This window comes from Haliotis asinina, chromosome 5 (genome assembly GCF_037392515.1).
Source record: "Haliotis asinina isolate JCU_RB_2024 chromosome 5, JCU_Hal_asi_v2, whole genome shotgun sequence".
Classification (NCBI taxonomy): domain Eukaryota; kingdom Metazoa; phylum Mollusca; class Gastropoda; order Lepetellida; family Haliotidae; genus Haliotis; species Haliotis asinina.
The window spans coordinates 51,294,591-51,317,046 of NC_090284.1; the positions used below are offsets into that span (position 1 = coordinate 51,294,591).

Below are 22,456 nucleotides of genomic sequence, written 5' to 3' on the forward strand. Positions count from 1 at the left end.
ATTTAAAATTGAATGTGAATCAAGTTGTATTTTAAGGATTACGTGATCATGTGGAAACAGTATATTTACATAATATTATTAAAATACGTGTTGCGGTTTTTATGAATGTTATATAGCAATATCTCTTGGTTGACGATGAAGGTAATTGAGCTACCTGAAGTTGCTGGTACAAATCTGAGTGAAGATTGTTCCCTTGGATGCAATAGGTTCTTATTATTATTAAGTCGTGATTTTATTGGTATACACGTATGTACTGCACGTCATAGAAGTCCACTTGGTTGAGTGAAGACCGTTAGCATGAATATGGCCAACAATGTGTGACAAAACCCCACAATGTCAACCACCACACAACAGACGCTTTCTCGGGAAAGTAACCTTGTAATGCGTCGTTAGGGAAACATTTTTCTCTACAGTTTGCGATATGGCGGGAAGCCGGTGAATGTTGTAGGCAGTGTTACCTGGTGGCAAAGAGTTTGAGGTGTTATATGCAATGACATGCTTGTATTTTCTCCATGTAGGTTGTTTGATATGTTATAAATTCATTGAGACCAAAGTGTTTGTCTCAACTAAACGGTTTGAAATGTTGAATGCGCATGTACCTTGTTGGTGACCCGTATTGTTAAACGGAACGAAGGTCAAGGCCATATATATCTTGATCACGTACCAGTTTAAAGTAAGGAGGGAATCCAACATAATCAGTTTTGCAAGTTAATGTTCTGTTTAGCACGAGGCAGGCAAACTATATGCCATGTCATCTTTGCATTTTGTTGTGACATTCCTTTGATGTCATTTTGTTGTTATTATTATTATTTCCCAGTGTTGTTGTTTTTATCAGGCACCATTCTCTGATCATAGGCCAGTGCTATGTCTGTCTCTAAAGTAGAGTGTTCCATCAAAACTTCATTGTAAAGTTCACTTTGTATAAGTTAATGACATACTTTCTAATGAAATTCAAAAGAAAACAAGAAGCTATTGAGTATCAAAGTTTTTGGAAAATGTTTTAAGGTCACATGCAACGTAAAACACAACTTTGCAGATTCTTATACCTTTCGCTATGCACTTACCGAAACAAGTCATCAAAAGTGTAAATTCAACCTATAAATTTGAAAAAAAATACTGATGAAAAAACAACCTTGAAATCAGAGTTCAAATGATTCACTAATTTTCCCAAAGAAACAAAAAACATGTTGATTGTGATAAGCAGACTCTGTCTCAGAGGAAACTCAATGTCTAGTATATTGACACCTATGTCTGCCGGTCTGCTGATGACAGTATGCAATGCACAACTGCAGTTACTGACCATTTGAAATTTGAAATTAACACCTATCAGGCTTACAAGCCATAAACAAAGAGCCGGCTAAGCGTATCAGTAAATGAACCAGTGGCTAGTGAAAAAGTCCCATTACACTTGACTGTACACCCAACGACACTGACTGGGTTCGGTATTGTGGCTCCTACCAGTATGTTGAAACCAATACAAACAACGGGAGCAGGTGTTACAATTGAGAAATAACCTGTCTACAGTTCAAGTGCTATTTATCTGTGAAGATCCTGGTTAGATTTGATTTACAGTATTTTTACATGCTTGTCGTTTATAAGAAGGGACTAACAGAACCAGGTGGTCAGGCTCGCTGACTTGGTTGATACATGTTATCGTATCCCATTTGCATAGATCAATTTGCATGCGGTTGATCACTAGATTGTTATCCCCCCGGCATGTAATGCGAGAGGATATAATCGACGCCTCGTCTGTCCGTCCGTCCGTCTGTCTGTAATCATTTTGTTTCCGGAGCATAACTCAGAAACTGTTGAACATTTTTAGACCAAACTTGATAGATATAGTAATGTCAGCCTATGGTTGTGCCTTTTGCTATTTACAGATTTTTGGCATTTATACTTTTTTTGTTTTTCCATGGAACATTTTGGTGGTCTTATGGTGGGGTGGGCTTCGTTTCTGGATCAGAACTCAAAAACCGTTTAATATTTTTCTGCAAAACTTGGTAGATCTATCAATCAGAACCTAAAATGGTGCCTTTTGCTATGTACAGGTTTTTGTGATTTATTATTTTCTCGGTTTCCATGGAAACATTTCGGACATTGTCTCAAAAGTGAGAGGTGTGTTTCGTTTCCGGAGCAGAACTCAAAAGCTGTTCAGTATATTTTTCTGCAAAACTTGGTAGATATATCAGTTAGAAGCTGAAGTGGTGCCTTTTGCTATGTACAGGTTCTTGTGATTTATTATTTTCTCAGTTTCCATGGAAACATTTCTGTCATAGTCTCAAAATGGAGGGATGGGCTTCGTTTCCGGAGCAGAACTCAAAAACCATTCAATATTTTTCTGCAGTTCTGGTAGATATATCAATCTGAACCTATAGTGGTGCCTTTTGGTATTTACAGGTTTTTGTGATTTATTATTTTCTTGGTTTCCATGGAAATGTTTCAGACATAGTCTAAAAAATGAGAGATGTGCTTTTTTTTCCGGAGCAGAACTCCAAAACCATTCAATATTTTTCTGCCAAACGTGGTAGATATATCAGTCAGAAGCTGAAGTGGTGCCTTTTGCTATGTACAGGATCTTGTGATGTATTATTTTCCCGGTTTCCATGTGAAAAGTGAGAGTTGTGTTTCGTTTCCAGAGCAGAACTTCTTAATATCTGTCTGTAAGACTTGGCAGATATGTGTTGCAGACCCCAAAGTGGTGCCTTTTGCTCTCTACAGTGATTTATTATTTTCTTGGTTTCCATGGAAATGTTTCGGACTTAGTCTCAAAATGGAGGGATGGGCTTCCGTTTCCGGAGCAGAACTCAAAAACAATTCAGTGTTTTTCTGCGAAACTTAGTAGATATATCAGTCAGAACCTATAGTGGTGCCTTTTGCTATGTGATTTATTATTTTCTCAGTTTCCATGGAAGCGTTTTTGAACTAGTCTGAAAAGTGAGAGGTGTGTTTCATTTCCAGAGCAGAACTCAAAAACTTCTTAATATCTGTTAGTAAAACTTTCTAGATATGTGTGGCAGACCCCAAAGTGGTGCCTTTTGGTTTTTAAAGGTTTTTGTAATTTATTATTTTCTTGGTTTCCATGGAAATGTTTTGGACTTAGTCTGAAAATGTGGGGGCCGGTTGGATATGTCATCTTCTGATGACTCTTGTTTCTACTATGTATAATTTGCTATTGGATATTCAACAGTTGCAATCCATCGATAGTTTGATGCCTCATTACAGCCCTACCAACCAGTAGAATGATTTTTATTAAAAATGTTTGGATTTACATAAAGGATGTCATGATACATAAGTTTCATGAATTGATACATATCATGATTAATACCCATGTCAAGATTCGATATACATCTAGATACCTATTTTCATGGCATTATTGCATAAAGTTAGTTCAATTGGAACATTAATATTTCAAATTTTGTAATTGTCCATGAAAAGATCAAAAACATTTTTTATCCTCAGAAATGATACAATTCTAATTTCCCGTCTTTGTCCATACAAAAATTATTTATAACTCTCATAACATCCAAAAACATGATGTAATTGCAAAATGTAAACAATCCAAAAATATATTTAAACTGATACTTTCAAAACTAAATATCAATACAGTTTGGAATGTATCAGTAATTGTATTTTCTAAGAAAAAGTATTGATGTATCATGGTATCATTAATGCATATGTTATAATATCCATGAAATTTGTGTTTGTTTGGCTGAATAACAAGGATTCACGCTGAAAGTTTAGTATGGCTACCATACACTTTAACGTGAAATATTCCAGTGAAATGAAGACATTAATATATTGGTGCATGTTACCTGCCCATACCTTTGTCACATTTCAGGTGTGATTGTGGCAATTGTATTCCAATGCCAGCCAATACATAGTGCTGCTAAATAAATTCCCTAAATGATTATAGAGTCTCACTTATTGTTAGTACTTATTATCAAATATTTTCAACAATCTTTAAATATCTTTCCATTTGAGCAGTTTGGATGTGCAATGGCTATTCCATTTAACGGTGCGTCAGTATTTCTGGGTTGGAAATATGTGAGCACAACCCGGTGAAGAAATGGGTGTGATGGTGGCAATATTTTATTTTTGACATGAAAAATATTTTTCGATCCGAAGCGAGGAGTATGTTGCCAACCTTTGCTCGCTTCGCTCGCATATAAGAAGACTTGTCATATTCTCTATGCTGCGCAACCTTATTTGCACTACAGTCTGCCTTTGGTTTAACATCCATATCTACACCAGATAAGTCTGTGAGATTGTATCATGTGTTTCACACATATCATGGAGTATTTAAAATCTGAATTAAAATATAAGATTTTATTATCATAAATAAGACCCGATTTTATGTATTGTCCAAATGAATTAAAACTTTTTTAGTTGCAATAATGAATATATTAAGTACAATATTATCACTGACACAATTTTCAAATTGTTAAGTATTGGTGAAAGGTTGGTGATAAATTTTAATGGGTGGGCAGGCTCGCTGACAGCTTGACACATGTCATCATATCCTGAGTAAAATGATGCTCTTTAAGTTGATCATTAGATGGTGTGGGTCTCATTTCACAAAGCTGTCGTAAGCCTACAATTTCGTAACTTTTCTCGTAACATTGGTATCTCCTGTGTTACAGTATAGGAGGTAGGGATTCTACATGGAAACTTACAAGATCTTAAGCTTACGAGAGCTTTGTGAAACAGGCCTCTGGGGCAGACACGATTATATACAGTCCGCCGCCATATAGCTGGAATATTGCTGAGTGAATCATTGAACAACCAACTTCATTCATAACTATAGCTGCACGTTGCGAATACTTCAGTGTCTTCTTTTGACAAATGAAAGCATAAAGGTAAGCCCACATGAAATTAATTATATGTTTCTTGTGCACAATTTTTTTCAAAAGTGACAAGGGCGGTAGGACTTATAAAATTTGTCAGTGTTCACGTTTATGCAGAAACATGCATTACTCTTTGTGTGCATGTTTTGGACGCTTAGATTCTGATCTACGTGATTTGAAAAAGTGCTTATAAACTGCAACATATAGACAAACAATACATTTTAACATGATTCAGGATTGTACTGAAAATTTCATGTGCATAAGATTTTGGCTACATATTTATGATTTTATATACCGCGAATACTGTTTTTGATAGAAAAAAGTGACAAGGGAGGGACACATTTTCATTTTTTCCTCTCAGAAATACAGCTTGGGAAGTTAAGCACATGTTAATGAGTTGTAGATTCAGTCACACTCGTTCTTACAGACACTTATTCTTATAGTGGACAAATGGATGATCAGGACGCGGCAAAGTCAAAATTATTTTTTTATATAATGGAACTAAACATCATGTTATGCCCACAAATAAAAGTGATGTGTTGATGCCCAAGAAATATTTTACCTTTTTTATTTAGCCTAATGTTAGATGTAACAAGTTCAGTTTTTATTTTATGTTTTATCTGGAGAAAAAAATCACACCCAATGATTATTTCATTTGCATTTACTGCTTAGTAAGCACAAATCATCAAACATTTAGTAATTTATCAAATTTTAATTCATACGACAATATCAAAAATTGATGTGCTGATGAAAGAATGTATGTAACAGAGACATGCAGCGTCATATGATGAAACAGTAACAAATATTTAACCACAGCTTACACACTGTATGTTCTATATGTTCATTCTAGCATTCAGCTTCAGTTTAAACAGCTGGTCCATGTAACAGGTTTACACGTGTGTTGATACAAAATAAAAACTAGTTAAAGTAGTGATGCATAACTTTAAAAATGGGTAGTCAGTGAATGATGCATAACTTACAGGGGTTTTCTCAAAAGTGTTGATACAATTTTCTCCAGAATTGTTTTTCGTTAAGACACTGACCTCAATGTTAAATGAGGTATCAAAAGAATTAAATGAGAATCTTTTCAGTTATGTTTTGCTCAGTGATTTTTGAAAATCTACGCAGATTTTTTCAAGCAATGTGAAAAGAAATCTGGTAAAATGTAGGAATATCAGAAACAAATACAGATTTAGTCTATATACATGTATTATGTTTTAAGAGGCATAGTCAATGAATGAAATGCAAATGAATCTGTGCACTGATCTCATGTGATCAGATAGCACAAAATAGGCCATGACAGTTTTCTGAAATTACATGCATGCTTTTGAAGCAGCCCCAGACATGACTATGAAGCTCATGTAGATTGACCCTAAAAGTCAACATGACTTTACTCATTTTCAGGATTTTCTGTTATTTACAGTGATAGATGTTACATATTCATATCAGTAGCTTTGCACTTGAGTGAGTTTAGTTTTTGAAATAGAAGGCAGAGTAAACAAGTTTTGATGGTTTCACCTTACAAAAGCTCTGATTGCATAGGTAAGAGAACTACATATGTACCATTTGACAATTATTGATGGCAATTTGTGGTTTTGATGCTTAAACATTTAAAGAAAACAGAAATGATAACATTAAAGTACTAAGTACTCTTGTCTCCTAACAACTCTTTGTGCATTTTGAGACGGCCATGACGTTGAAGGTTTGCCATCAAAAGATTGTTTGCTTTTTGTTGTATTTCACAGTTACAGACTGAAATGAAGGCAGAAACGAAATAAAGCTGGATGGTTCAATGTGTGCCTGTACACTAAGAACAGACAACAACTTTGTCTATTCCTATCCATCTGAATCTAATATAAATGTCAACTATACATATGGAAATTAATTAAGCAACACCAAATTCAAAGACACATAAAAACTTAACAAAGTTTAACGAAGTAATTTTGATGATTGATTATTCAATTTTGATGTATTGACATACAGCATGAGCTTTTCATGGGTTGATATGACGCGCGTGAAGCTTGCACAGCGCACGTGCATTGCTTTAACCTCAACTTTCGAAAAATGCACTTTTTCCCTGGGGTGTTTACAAGCGCAGGTTGTCGATTGCATTCGGTTTTTCATTCATTTCAATGTCATGGCACGTAGGAAATTATCAGAGGCCACTCGTTGGCAAATAATCGGCATGAGGAATGCTGGTATGTCTCTAAGACAAATCGGGACTCAAATCGGACGACATCATTCCATAATTTCAAAACTTTTGAAAAAATACCGGGCCACTAATGAAGTTAAAGACCTGCCTAGACCAGGAAGACCCAGGAAGACCACAGTCCGGGAGGACAGAGCTTTACTGAGACTTGTACGGCGCAGGTCCTTCGACTCGAGCTCTCGGTTGAGACAGGAGTGGCTTCCAGGGAGACCCATCTCGAACAGGACTGTTCGGAATCGTCTGAAAGCTGCAGGATACCGGGCAAGGAGGCCAATCAAGCGACCCAGACTGTCTCCAGCCCATAAGGCAGCCCGACTGGCCTGGTGTAATGACCGTTTGCACTGGAACATTGCCTCTTGGAGGAAGGTCCATTTCTCAGATGAGAGCCGGTTCTTGCTGCACATGGTGGACGGTCGTACTCGGGTCTGGAGGCAGAGGAACACAGCAATGGCTCCACGGAACATCCAGGAGACTGTGGCCTTTGGGGGAGGTTCCGTTATGGTATGGGGGTGCATTTCCATGAACTGCAAGTTGGATATCATTACCATCCGTGGCAACCTTAACGGTGTTCGTTACCAACAGGAGGTTCTTGACAGGGCTGTGGTACCTCATTTTGAGAACCATCCTCTGGCAACGAGACCCATATTTATGGACGACAATGCTAGACCTCACAGGGCGCATGCTGTAAATGATTTTTTGCGGCAAAATGCAATTGACAGAATTCCATGGCCTGCCATGAGCCCTGACCTCAACCCCATTGAACATTTGTGGGACTTTATTGGCCGTCGTGTGAGGCAGAGAGACCCACCAGTCCATAATCTCAACGAATTGACGGCTGCCCTGCATGAGGAGTGGAACAGGATCCCCCAGAATCAGATCCGGAGACTCATCCAAGGAATGAGGAGGCGTCTGGAATCGGTGGTGCGTGCGCAGGGAGGACACACTAGATATTGATGAAAGTCGGTGTGCAGACTCTCAGATGACTGTTCTTTCTTTCCATGTGACATTTGTGTTAATACACCTGACAACAACGTCTGTGGATGAATAGTAAATTGTGTCCATTTTTTCATGAATTTAAGACAGTTTTAAGAATTTGGATTTCGTTGCAATAAAGCAAAGTCTTGATACTTTTTCCCTTTAAGTTGTTTGTCAGAGATCGTCTGTTGAATAAAAAAGTGTCAAACTATATCAACCCGGCATATTTTGATTGTCAGAACACTTCAAAGTTGCTCCAATAGAAAAAATTGGGGTGTTGCTTGATTAATTTCCAGGTGTATATATTAGATCTGGGCAATATGGTTTCTGTTGTAGAAGTAGTGTCTAGGTACATGCACATCTACAGATGATGTGTATGTGTAAAATGATTTAATATAATTAGCCTGTTTGTTAATTAGTGTGAATTTCTTAATTGATGCAGAGTAGAATTGTCTGTTCTGTCGTGGCAGTTGATGATGATGATCACTTCTTACTTTTTTTGTAAGTTCACTCATGTGCAGATGAATATTATGAACTGAAGAATTCAGATTCTAGTGACATGTTGATATAATAGATCAGCAATGTCAAGGTCGTTCTGCTGGAAGTCTGAAAGACTATGTATTCCTAAGAAACATTTAACATAGATCATTTACTGTTTGTTCATAGCATCAATCACTGGATTACAAGAGTGTGTGCAGTATCTTCCACTATTACTACTCCCAACATGACTACTTCCATTTTGATTGATCTTGAACATAAACATACAGTGGAGCACCCCTACACTTGATAATGCGCAGTACCCAAATAGTTGATACCTCCCAATATGTCTACTCTTTGTAATGAACTTATTACGGTGACTCCTCGGGACTGCCCGTATTTGAATCACTAGACGCTACATGAATTCTTTGTCTGATTTGATATTTAGCTTTGAACATTGGACATAATTGAGTGAACCTTTTGTATAAACATAAAATCACATATAAGGCTGAAGCTGAATAATTCAACACAGCCTTATCCTTATATGGTCCAAATAATGCGGATGCAACAGCAGACACAGTGTGTCCTGTGCTTGGGGGGTCAAGGTCTGTTTTAGAGATATTTGTAAGGTGTTGTACTTACTTTTTTCACAAAAGTGGCTTTTTCTGATAATATAAGCATTATTTATGTTATGGTTACATGAGATGAATATTCATAAATGAAAAGTTATGTAGTAGGGCTGCAATGATTCACCCAGACCACGATTCAATTCGATTTCAATATTTGACCCTCCAATTGATCATTTTCGATTCATTTCTTTGTACAAGTAAAAAAACATGAGAATCATATAACTCTCAGAGTTCATGGAAGTCGGCTTTTTACATCAGTAACTTGGCAGTGTCTAAGAACAACAATTCTCATTGGATAATTAGCCCAGGATCAAACCAATCATGTTTCACCTTATTTCAGTGCCTGAAAAAAGCTTGAGATATCTTGCTTATGTCTTCCTCACCACATGTCATTAAACCAGAAGTGCTTTGAATTTAAGGCATAAGGATATGGCCTTATCTGGTTTTGTGTCTTGGTCTGTCACATGAGGGAAAGTGATCACTCATCAGCCTGGTTGTTTGTTTGGGCATGTGGGGGTGGGAATTCATGTTAGAATGGGCCTTCAGCTTCAGTCTTGAGGTGACTGATGGGATGTGGTAATCAGGTTCCCAGACTTGGTTGACATATACCATCTTGTCCCATATGTGTAGATCATTCTATTGACAGTCTAAATAAACTTGTCTGATTATTATTTGTCACACTCCTCTACTGAGTCTTAACAAAGCTTAATAGGCGATCGCGTCAGGTAACCTTTGAGTGGCCTATGCCTGTTCAATCAAATGCAAGACAGCGGAACGGATTTAACCAATCAGACAACGGCTACTGTTAAGGGTTTGGGAGGACTTACAAAATTCCCTAGTCACTGACACTGATCCTTCAACAAACAAAAATCTGCATAAAACACAGACATTTGACCTTCAGAATATATGCTTATGCTTTGAAAAAAAATAACCCTATTTTCAGCAACTACCTCATAGTTGATAGTGTTGTAGCATGCTCCATGTGCATCATCAGGAAGTGAGCATACAGGAAGTAGTATTTGGAACCATTTGGGTACAAACCTTTTTCAGGCGAAAGTTCAAAAGGTATGTGCGAACATCCACCATTGCAATTTGGTAGGTTTTCTTTCAATCTCAAAGGTATCCAGACTCGGCCTCCTACTAGGGTTTGTTAAATTCAACAGAGGAGTGTAACGAATAATACTGAGACTAAGTTTACGTAGACTGATTCTTTTGATCACTTCATTCTCAGGTCCACACTCAATTATTCACAAAATGCTGTCATATAGGTGGAATATTGCTTAGTGTAGCATTAAACAACAAACAAGGTCATTTGGGAAATAGCTAAAACTATCGTGTTGTCAAAGATTTGCCTTTTTTGCAGGAATAAGGTTTGTTTTTCTGTGTCGTTGTGCCAACATTTCTCTACAATGCCTGGCAAAGCGAAGTTGGCATGTCACCATGGTCCCACCAACACATTTACTGTGACCACACCCATCGGCAACATGGAACTCATCAGCTGCCCAAAGGGTCTGCATTTTCTTAATCAAGGTGACAGCATCAATGATGACAACTTCAAGCCAGACTTAAGGTAATTCCAGAGAGAAAAGAACAGTGAATGGATTTCTAGGTGGCCACAGTTCCCACAGGTTAGGATAGGTTTTGTAAAGGCAGACAGCTGGTAGACATTCACTCAGTATTAATGGTCAGACATTTATTAAAACATCATCTGCAAATCCTCCATATCCCCCAATATTGAAATCTGAACATTAACAGGGATGAGAAATTTCCGTGGATCCGCGGAAATCCGCGTTTTTTTACATCCCCAGGGTCATTTTTCTGAAACGTCTAAATATATATACAGTGTTGATATTGATTTTAGAAGCCATATTTAGTGTGTAAAATGCCAAAATCCCAGGAGCTTCCGGGGGGCTTTGCCCCCCTGGGCCCCCGACCAGGCTCCGCCCTGGACCTGGCTAGACCCCCAACTAGTTTTCAGCTGTAAATGAAAATTTCCATTCTCATCCCTGCATTAAGGGTACTTTGTGCCAATCAGAAATGAGTAATTTTCTGAGAGAATTCATTTAGGTGAATTTTAAACAGTATTTTATTCATAAATGTTCTTATTTTACACGAGAATTCCCTTGGCTGGAATGTGCAGTGGCATGCTTTGTTTGATGGTGGTTAGGTCCCTGACTCAGAGACTGTGGATTGGAATCCCAAATAGGAACAACCTGACATAAGCACTAAAACAAATACTTTCTTGAGAATGTGTAATCCCAAATATGACATATTATATTTGACCCCTGTCCAAAATGGCATTGTGTGTTCATGTACAAGATGCACTCAAGGGAGCTGCATCAAAACAAGCGTGTACAGTGCTTTTGTGCTTTACTGTAACCCACAGGAGACACTGATAATCAACATGGTGAACCTAAACTACATCTGCCTGCTTCTGTTTGAGGAATCACTATTGATCTGATATGTTGGAACCTTGGTACTCTAGTCTGTAGCCAGATTTATTGGTACTGATTTGTACATACAAGGAGTGCATATCTGTAGAACCTGATGCCAACATCAACCCCTTCAGCTGCCAATCTCTTCCTCTGTGTAGTGTTAAGGTGGAGGTGAAGTCACAGCTGTACCAGGACAACGGCTACACCTACAAGCCAGCTCTGGTGTGTGTTGATTGGTTGAGGGCTTACTTTAACCAGCCTCGCTTGGAGAAAGACCCAGTCATGCCAACCATATGTCCATCAGTTGTCAAAGAAGGTAAGAATTCTGGGGCAGGTGTAAGCTGCTGTGGTTTGCTGTGTGGAGTTGCATCCCTTAAGACAAGAACCTAGGAATATCCCCCTTCCTGGTTTATCAGAACCAGACCATTGTATTGTTATCTTAAATGTCTGAGACATGTTGGGCTTTAAACTTCCATAAAGCTGACATGCTGTGAGGTAATTGTACAAAGTGCTGTTAAACCCATCTCATAACAGTAATGGTGTCTGATCATCTCAATCTATGTGAAAATGTGGGTTGAATTGGACTTCTTATGCTTGTCGATAGAGGCAACCAACACAGTCGGGTGGTCATTCTTGTTGATTTGGTTGACGTGTTGTATCCCAATTGTGGAGATCGATGCTTGTGCTGTCAATCACTGGATTGTCTGGTCCAGAATCAATTATTTACATACATCTGCCACATAGCTGGAATATTGCTGAGTGCAGCATTAAACAAACCAACCTGTTATTAAATGATTCTTAATGGCTTTTATGTTTTATGAAGCAAGGTGACAAGACAATTGTCCTCGTGAATCTAATCATGCTTAAAGGATGTCATAATTAGGCCTTCCAAGGAAAACATGGAGACTGCAGCACAAAATCAAAGGTGATGGAGGGACATACTGTTCAAAATGGAAAGTTGCCATCCCTGTTATTATTGCTTGATAGCATCTACACCAAAATGTTGCATCTATTGGAATAAGGACATTGTCCATGCATAAGAATGTTCCCTCCAACTTCTAAATGCCACTTGAAGAACTGATACATGTTGTCAAAACTCTTGCAGGGTCATTTACAGCCAGAGTTTGGAAAACTCTACCAGAGCAAGTTGGATTTGGGCAGACCATATCATATGGAGAGCTTGCCAAGCTTTGTGAAAGCCCTAGAGCTAGCCGAGCAGTTGGTATGGCAATGGCTACAAATGTCATTCAGCTGATAATGCCATGTCATCGTGTCATTAACAGCAACGGGCAGCTGGGAAATTATGCATGGGGCAAGAAAAACTCTGTGAAAGACTGGCTGCTGAGATACGAAGGAGCTATACACTGACAGTGTGACTGAAAGTTTGATATTTGGTTCAGAAATAGATGTAGATGAGTTGCCTGGATATCACATCTATCTAACAATTTAGAAGGTGATTCTCTGTTATTCGATACATATATGAAGTTTCAGCTCCTATTCTTCAAAGTCCCTCATTCCAGGTAAGGATTATGTGCCAGTTAGTAAAGTGTGGTGGTTTGATAGTCTTTGATTCTGTAATGATTGTATGGCAAGGGGAGATGTGACAGTTGCATGACATTTAGTACAGGATAGTACAGTATGATACTATTATGCTGTTCATGATTGTTTTAGATGAAAAAATAAATACAAATAAATATGTACATTTTTTAAAGCATTATTTTATTGATGAGTTTGTTCCTAACAAAGTGAGGCATATAATCCAACTGCATGATTTACATTGCAATCTACAACACTATTTTACATACCACATCTTGCTGTCAGCCACTTAAATCTTCAATGGGGTTATCTTCATGTGTGTGCTCAGTCTTGAAAGAAACATTGAATTTAACCTTCGTTTTTTACTGTTACTTCATTATTTACCTTCGTATACGAATTCTGTATCCCTGTGGAAAGTTGTCAAACTGTACTCCTCTAAACAAACGGGCAATCTTAAAAATCTTGCATTGTACATGAATGTAATATTTAAGTCTACAAAGATACCTTATCTTTTTGTTCTTTTTTTTTGCTCTTTATCTGCCATCTTGTCATATATATATATTTATATATATATATTTATATAAACTTGTATTCTCATGTACCACTGTTGGTGGTGTTGAGTAATAAATTGTTACTAACAGTTTCAGGTGAATTTGCTTTTGAAATGATAGCTTGTCAGGAACAAGGGATTGGGCAAGCTTTTTCAGGATGATATTTTGAGTAATATTTACAGACTTTCCCAACAATGTAACAGTCATTCTCAATTACAGTGCATTACTAATCTTTTTTTCTAGCATGAACATCTCTATCGGATCTAGTCACTGCTAAGCTCCATGAGTGACATCATCTCCAATCTGCTTTTGCTAATTTTACACAGAATTGGTTGGACAGGTAGTTTTAGGATATTGTGTTCAGCGTGTGGCAGATGTCCAGGGTATTATCATTATAGAATGAATGTATTAATCACTGGATAATAAAGTGTGACTGGAACTTCAGAAGTACCTGCCTTTATCTGAGATGAGATCATTTCTTCATATGTGAGCATTTCTGTGAAAGCATATATGTTTATAGGCTATCAGATTATAGTGCTAAAATGTGTTTCTGTCTCTTTAGCTAAAGGAGATGATATAATTATATAAGTGCTTGTGATGTCAGGATGGATGACTTATCTTATATGTTTTGTAAAATTAGTATGATTTCTAAACCAGTGAGGCTGTCTGTCCTCCAGCTGTTGGGCAGTATTTCACATTTATGACATGTTTACTTGTTTTGTCAAGTGTTTTGAATCAAGATGCTCCTTGTTTGCAGGAGAGAGGGAATTCTTGGTCACAAGTTCCTAGAGTTCCTTGCTTGTGGTGTCTCTTGTTTTATGATACCATTGGCAACTGATTGTTGCCTGGGTCTCTTTTGACAATCAGGTCACAGGTGGAATATCACACAGCAACACTCACTGAGAAAAAATATGTGATATACACAGGTTTCCCGGTGTTCTGATTAATGGAAGACAATTCAAACATATTATGAACAAAACTGATTGTAGACATTACGATTATCTGTGACATGTATACATCAGGGATGAGAAATTTCCGCGGATCCGCGGAAATCCGCGTTTTTTTACATCCCCAGGGTCATTTTTCTGAAACGTCTAAATATATATACAGTGTTAATATTGATTTTAGAAGCCATATTTAGTGTGTAAAATGCCAAAATCCCAGGAGCTTCCGGGGGGCTTTGCCCCCCTGGTCCCCCGACCAGGCTCCGCCCAGACCCCCGACTAGTTTTCAGCTGTAAATGAAAATTTTCATTCTCATCCCTGATACATAAAAGTTGAAGCTGAATTCTTTCTTTATAACAAATATTGTATGTCACCCATACCTGTTTTGATTTCACGGTTGATTATCAACTGGAGCATTAGAAGAAAGGTGCAACTGTTCACTATATTCTAGACATATCTGTGAAATAAAAAAAACACTCTTCAATTTATGATGTTTTATTTTGCAACAGTAACTGTAAAAGATTTAACAGCTTTAAAACAGCCACATGGTTCTTTCTATGAAGGAGAGATACTTTGTGGTCCCAGGTGGATTTCAACTTTTCAAGGTAGGGCATGAAAAATAAAGGAACTCCGAAATTACTGTGAACATATTTCCAGTGCTTAACTTATCCAGCGGTGTCTGTGAATGCAATAGATAATAGAAACAAAGTAACTGCCCAATACCCTAGTTATAATCAATTTTCTTTCTTAAACTCACAACCCCCAGCCCCCCAAAATGAAAAAAACGTCATGAGACATTTCAGATTTTGTTGTACAGAAATACATTTAAAAACGGGAAACAGCATTGTACATTCAAAATCTCAAAATGACCGCAGGTTATCTCCTAATTATCCAGTGTCAAACAACACTGAACAGAAATCCAGGTAGCCATAGCAAGGAAGGCAAGCTCTTTACACTTGCTACTCAGTGTTCAATGAAATGACCCACTGGAGTACCAGTCTCCACATCTTGACTATTGTGAACTTAAGTTGAACATCATGAAAGGAATAATTGCCTGGATGCCATTACACAATCACACTAACAACTAAAGTAACATGGTAAAGATGGCCAAATGCACATGCCTCAAGAAAATTTTCGTAAAAGAGGCTGTTTATTTGTTTTCATCAGAAGAAAAATCTTCAGTCTTCCTGCAGTATTAGAATAGGTTACTGGTAAACAGAATAGCCAGTAGTTCAGAGTGTATAGTGCTGTTTTTATATAGAAGCAGATGAAACAATTTCTCCACTATAGATGTGCACCCATTGATTATTTGTACATCTTGCAACACCCCAACATTTCTTGGTATTCGGGCCCTGGACCTTTATTCTCTAAACATTCATAGCCCTAAGAATTCCTAACTTTGATCATTGCCAAAGTCTTAAGAATGGGCTTAAGAAGTTCATAGGGCTACAAACATTTCGAGAATAGCCTGCCTGATGTTCAACAGATAACAAAAATCAACTTTGGGATTGGTCGTAATTTTGCTCATCCACATCCCCTCCTCCAAACTAACTAAATTATCAAAATGACCAATCCCTACATCCTAAATAGTGTTGAAATATTTGAACTTTTCATTTAGAAAATAACAATAATGTAATATTTCTGAGAAAGTAACGATCATTTGCCCCATCCCCTTCCACTGACTTTAACAGACACAAAACATCCCCACCCCATTCAATATATAACCAGTACCTCTTGATCTTGTATATTCATAGGGTAGACTTGGGGCCTAATCCACAAAATGTTCGTAGCACTATGTCAGTCTTAGCCTATGATAAAGTATATAGTTATGATGGGCCTTAATGTTATGAACACTTTGTGTAATGGGACCCAGATTGTCTGTGATTGATCAGAAGGCATTAAATTGATGCAGGTATGATTAATTTTGAGCAATCTGCCAATATACAAACGTTGGCACAAAAACCAATTTCATCATCTCACTGTATATACATGGAGATAAATAGTTTTAGTACAAGTCATTGAAGAAACTGCACGGATGCTAAATTTTCATGGAACCAAACAGTCTGTAATATAGTTAAAACATGTTAATAATTGCATAAAGCTAATTTCACTGGGTGAACAGTAAAAAATGTACATGTGACTAGATGAACTCTCATGGCTTACATGGTTAAAGCTTAAAATAAGCTAAGAATATAAATATGATAAAACATTGAAATTTTCATATTTAACTTTTATAAGAAAACAAGGTGCTGTGTTGGTCCCCAACAGATCCTGGTTGTAAAACATTCCATATATACATGTAGTTTGAAAAGGTTATTACATCTACCAAGTGACACCGCAGCGATTATGCTCATAACAGACTTTGCATACCTGGGACACTCTGATAAGGAAATCTATCATCTTATGTGGCCTAGTGTTAAAAAATCATTTGATGGAGATTTGTGTTTCAGTTGTGCAATACTAGTGTTGGGAATTAATATGATCTGTCCTGAACAATGGCAAAATATACTACTCAAAGTCTCCCAAGGATTAAGTTTTGGTGATATGAAAAATGTCCTGAACAATGGCAAAATATACTACTCAAAGTCTCCCAAGGATTAAGTTTTGGTGATATGAAAAATATCATCCAACGAAGACCAATTAAAATATTTGGGGTACAAAATGGATAACCCCTAAAAGACCCAAGTTTCATGAATAACAGACAGAGGCATACAAACATGGGTACAGAATCATTGCACATCATTCTCAGAGAGCACAGAATATGGTACTGAGGACTGCAACAACTGGATCACCCTCTCATGATGCCAAGTTCTTGCAGCTGTACAGGAACTCTGCAATGATCATACTGAGGAGTGGAACTATGTTCCGTTTTACCATAGAAACAAAATGGTACCAAGTGTTCATCCCACTACATATGTACTGTTATGAGTGTTTTTCTTCAGGCAATGACCATTTTTTCATGATTTATTGGTGTTTAGTTTTGGGCAAAAACTTTCACGTTAACGGCTGATTGCAGAATATTGGCCACATATTCTTGGTTCGTTTTAGGTGCCAAATGACAACTGACTATTGACTATATACAATATTGCTCTTTAACAGATGCATACATTTTAAACTATTCTCTTTCAAAGTGTCAATCATTAGCAAACATTGAGTAGCATATGTTGTTTAGGCAAATGACAACACTGAAATGTCTGTACACCTCAAAATCACAGTTACCATAAGTCATAACTATTTACAAGTACAAAAGGCTGAAATAAACCTCTTTCTTCATAAATTGCACCTACTGTACATGTTTACAATTGCACACAGGTAGGACATATAAAATGAAACTTAAGTTAAGTGCCCGAATAACACCACCTTAAAGGGATGCTTCCTACATAATAACACGTGTGATCTAATCTACACTAAAACTTAAGAACTCTTTAAGAGAGAAAATGCTGTTATTTGTGAGGATAGTAAAAAGAAATAGCAAACATTATCTCAACCGTTAGTGACAGGCGCCTTCAGCATGGTAAAATGGAATCACACCTTTCGTCTCTTCACATATTTTCTTACATACCATAAATATTCCACTGTAACCTCAGTTTTTCAGCAAGTTTTGGATACTCAAGGACTGACTTCAGGATCAGATCAGACATAAAAATAAAGATACATCTACTATGATTGTTTTATCAGCATTTCTGTTTGAAAAATAACCAGATAGTTCAAACTGATGGAAAAATATTACCAGAAACTCAGGGATGCCAACCATGAATTGAAAGAAAGTGGAGTCATGCTTTGCTAAAAGCAATTCCTGAGCCCTGAAGATGATTCCTTTTGACAGTGGGGGTCTGGGCAGGTGTCCCTTATGAAAATTGTTAGATTATGAAAATTGTTAGATTTAGCCTGAAATATGCAATTTCTGGACATATTAACCAGATAATACTTAACTCAAATAAACACATTTCAATGGCTATTGGATAAAATTCTTTCAAACATTCTAAATTTATAAACATATTTATGCTCTAAAAAATCAAAGTTACTCCTACAAAATCAGAGTGGCTGGCATCCTGGAAACTGCTAATCCAAAACCTCTCTTTCAATATGTTAATATGATTTTAACTATTTATTGATTTATGGACTATCTGGAAGATTTTAATGAGGTATTTAGAATGTATAAGCAGCGCTGTAGACAAAATCAGAAAGATGGAACTAGCATTAACACTATAATCATGATCATGGTCATCATATCCCGCCATATAGCTGGAATATTGCTCAGTACGGCGTAAAACTAAACTCAAACTCATCATATAATTGTTTAAAAATACATTGAGAGGTTATGTTACCTGTATGCATGATTCATGCATATTTGTCATACAATGCTGACACTTGAGTTGAAAAAATATTTTCCATTTTATTTTGAAATGTTGCAGCATAATATTACTAAAAATATGTGAACACTTATGTTTTAATAATGCAAATTCATAGAGAAAAGAAATGAAAACACATGCAAATTATGAAAAGCTATTTTGGCACTTGCATCCACAATTAAACAAATGGTTTCACCCTGTGATTCAGACTTACAATCACAAACAAGGTTTTAAAAAAAGATGGTGTTAAGAGAGAAGTCTACAAACATACTCATGAAATTAGTAAAATTCCTTGATATTTGATTTGTTGGCACTTGCAAGTGCATGAGATTTTGGCAGAAGTAATATCTCTCTATATATAATGCGTAGTTTTGTATATGCTTTCAGTACATTGTCACAATGTCCACGTCACCAGTTCATCCTGGAGCATGGGAATGCCTGTCTGGTGGTAGCATCAGATTCAAACACAATACAACCTTGTTCTTGAGCAGATGCATTTCTGTCAGGAGAGCTGCATTCTGGTAATTCAACTTGGCTGGACTCCCCAGGACTGAACTCCGTGCTGTTTGATATTACTGTGCTATTTCTTGCTGTTTTTTGTGTTCACTGCTATTACTTTACCTCGTTCTGGCTGTAATAGGAAATAGACAAAATGTTACAAAACCATGATTAATCAGATTCATATGAGAAGGCACTGTATATTCATGAAGGGCATTAGATTCTTGCCTTGGCAAACCCATCCTCGATATCTCCAGGGTATATGTTCCGACAAGTCTCCACTATACTCTGCACGCATCTACGGGTTGGCCCGAGAATTTTATTACCTCCCTTGGCTGGCTTTTTCTCCAATCAGGTGTAGCAAACCCGATACACCCACTAAAGAGGTCCATGGCAGGGCAGGTACTATTGGAATGTAACCAAGGTATCTTTCTGAATTCAAAAACCCTCTCTAAGGACAATCAGTGAACAAAAGGACTTGACAATGGAACGTAAAGTGTAGAAGTCGGGACAAGTCTAGGTTCACAGTCAAAGACTCGTCCTGACTTCTGATCATTATGTGGTCTTTGAGGTAACATTTCTATGTCTAGAGGTCGGACAAGTATATGGTCATAATCCACTTGTGAAGATGCAGGTTAGAACCAGTCTAGCAGCAACCTATGCCTGTCATAAGAGGCAACTAACTGAATCGGGCGGTCAGGCCATTGACTTGGTTCACACACGTCATCGTAATGTAACTGTGTCGATGCTCATGCTGTTGATCACTGGACTGTCTGATCTGTATTGTGTTATTTACAGACTGCTATCATATAGCTGGAGTATTGCTGATTGCAATACAATCTGTTCATAGTATAAGTTTCCAGTAAACAAAACTCTGATAAATTCATGACTGTGTAAATAATTTAATGCTCTGGGTATTACACGACTTGCATGTGTGCATCCAGTACATAAAAATGAAGAGAATGGAGAATGGATTCAGAAAAGAATTCACTGCGTCCAGAGGGATGCACAATCTTATTTACTTAGGCTGTTACAATACACTTGCATATTCGTTGAATCGAACCATAGCCCTTCAATGAATTCAATTTGTTATTCATGGTCATCAAAACCGAATATGAATGAATATTTACAATTTTTTAATGGAGCATGTTTTACTTGAGCTCTTATGTCCTTTATTCAAAGTGGGATATTCAGGAATGGCATATGTACTAGCCATGCAGTAGTGCAAGTGATGTTAGTTTGCAATGGCTGCACATGGTACTGTGGACTATCTTATAGTTATTAGTCTATTACATACCAAATTTAAGTGTTGTGTCATATCACTAGTTATTACTACGAAAAATTAGCAGTCAACATCTGTTCCAAACTGTACGTCAATCACTTTACCATAATACTGTATTCATGAATCATTATTCATATTCGTTACCCAATATTCATGATACGTATCATATTCGCCACATAGAATATTCATTGCAGCCTTGTAATATTCACAGTACCCACAAAACATATCTGATTTTGCAAAGTTTGGATTTCTTTCAGAGCAGTTACATGCATCATTTCATCTATCAGTCCACATATTCAATGATTCATTCCAGACTCTAACTAAAAAGGTCAAAATATACATTTATCTACCCTGTTACTTCACAGGAACCTCGAATTGCCTGCAAAGACCCCTTAAAACTAATAAATATGGGTTCCAAGCCCCAATTGTTTTTGAGTCAAAGTAAAACCCTGATGTTGCTGATTATCATTCCCTGAATCTTTCTTGATCAGGAAATTTACAGAGGATTGTAAAGGGTTATTTAACATTTTGATCAATTGATAAACCAATGTGTCTGCTGATACAATGAAAATACAATGTGCTTGTACGTATGTACATTTCATTAGACTAAACAGACTTTAAAATGGAATATACGTTAGATTTTTCATACACAATTTTGTACTTAAACAGTGGTAAAGTTGCTAGAAATATATTATGTATGTACATTGTTTCTTCCAGCCAAAACAATGCCATGTTGTCAGATACTCACAGGAAGTATTTTGAAAGCACATGTGAGATCTTCTGACACTATCATGACACCAGCTGCATTGTCAAACTCTCCACAGTAGTTGGGAGCACTGAACAGTGTCACAAGCTGCAACAGAATATAGCTTCATGTCAATTAATGTCTGTAAACATTTGAATGTTGCTCTAAACAATACTGAAATAAGATATGATTATCCCTATTTTTAAGTCACAGATTTCACAGTTCTGTGTTCAATAATGGAACTGAGCTAACAAAACCTTTTACACTATATCCATTCATGTCAAAATTGAAATTTTCATTCACTTTGACCATGATCACCACTAATCACTACTACTCAGTGTAAGCAATTGCATCACCAATATCATGACTACACGTTTTTCCTGGAAACCTCTATGTTCTTATCTGTATGAATCTAATTTACTTTTACCCAAATTAACCAGGGACAATGTCATGGTTATTCACCAACCATGAATACAAATGGATATCAGACCATTGAGGAATCTTCAAGCTGAAACGCTATGGGATTTATGATGGGACTACGAACAGTACGGTTGGTAGGATTATCTCCCTTGAAGCAGTCATGTCCGTGTGAATGCTGAGAAAATATTTGCACCTAACAATTAGCTATCAACTTTCATATATATATATATACTGCGACAATATTAGAAACTGAAGTTTTCACTTCGCTGGTGAAATTGTTATTTATATACAAACTTTCTCCTTTGGTCAGTATAATATGTTTAATGCAAAATGAAATGTGGAAAATAAAATTTACATATGCCATACACATTCATAATCACCTTTCTCTTTTGGAAGAACTGATATCCATCCTCAACAACCTGAGAAACAAGACATGAGAAAAAATGTTGCAGAGAATACATACAAAGACACTATGACAGTTAATCAAATCAGTTCTCACCCAGTTGCCATTAAATTGATCTATATACTTTGAAGGATTTTTCTGTTTCAATCAAAAGAA

General features: G+C 36.9%; 2 protein-coding genes across 4 annotated transcripts in view; one reads left to right on the forward strand and one right to left on the reverse strand.

Annotated features, from left to right (window-relative positions):
• The first annotated feature begins 395 nt into the window (after positions 1 to 395).
• LOC137284732 (methylated-DNA--protein-cysteine methyltransferase-like) lies at positions 396 to 15,084 on the forward strand. Of its 3 annotated transcripts, none has more exons than XM_067816652.1 (4): positions 396 to 514; positions 10,498 to 10,704; positions 11,728 to 11,885; positions 12,675 to 15,084. In XM_067816652.1, coding segments are annotated over exons 1-4 (630 nt in total). In that variant the 5' UTR covers positions 396 to 512; the 3' UTR covers positions 12,938 to 15,084. The 3 variants fall into 3 exon arrangements, with proteins under 3 accessions (XP_067672753.1, XP_067672752.1, XP_067672754.1); XM_067816651.1 differs by having other exon boundaries at positions 412 to 478; XM_067816653.1 differs by lacking the exon at positions 396 to 514 and having other exon boundaries at positions 10,455 to 10,704.
• LOC137284730 (uncharacterized) overlaps positions 15,080 to 22,456 on the reverse strand; it is a 28,078-nt gene continuing 20,701 nt past the window's right edge. Inside the window, exons 9-11 of the mRNA XM_067816650.1 lie at positions 22,278 to 22,316; positions 21,481 to 21,585; positions 15,080 to 19,583 (exon numbers count right to left, since the gene is read on the reverse strand). Of these exons, the coding sequence (XP_067672751.1) occupies positions 19,533 to 19,583; positions 21,481 to 21,585; positions 22,278 to 22,316 (195 nt within the window). The 3' untranslated portion in view covers positions 15,080 to 19,532. The remainder of the gene's footprint in view (positions 19,584 to 21,480; positions 21,586 to 22,277; positions 22,317 to 22,456) is intronic.

Coding starts and splice junctions, on each gene's coding strand:
- LOC137284732 (XM_067816652.1), top strand. Junction 10,705..11,727: donor AACTTCAAGCCAGACTTAAG/GTAATTCCAGAG, acceptor TCCTCTGTGTAG/TGTTAAGGTGGAGGTGAAGT. Junction 11,886..12,674: donor TCCATCAGTTGTCAAAGAAG/GTAAGAATTCTG, acceptor AAACTCTTGCAG/GGTCATTTACAGCCAGAGTT.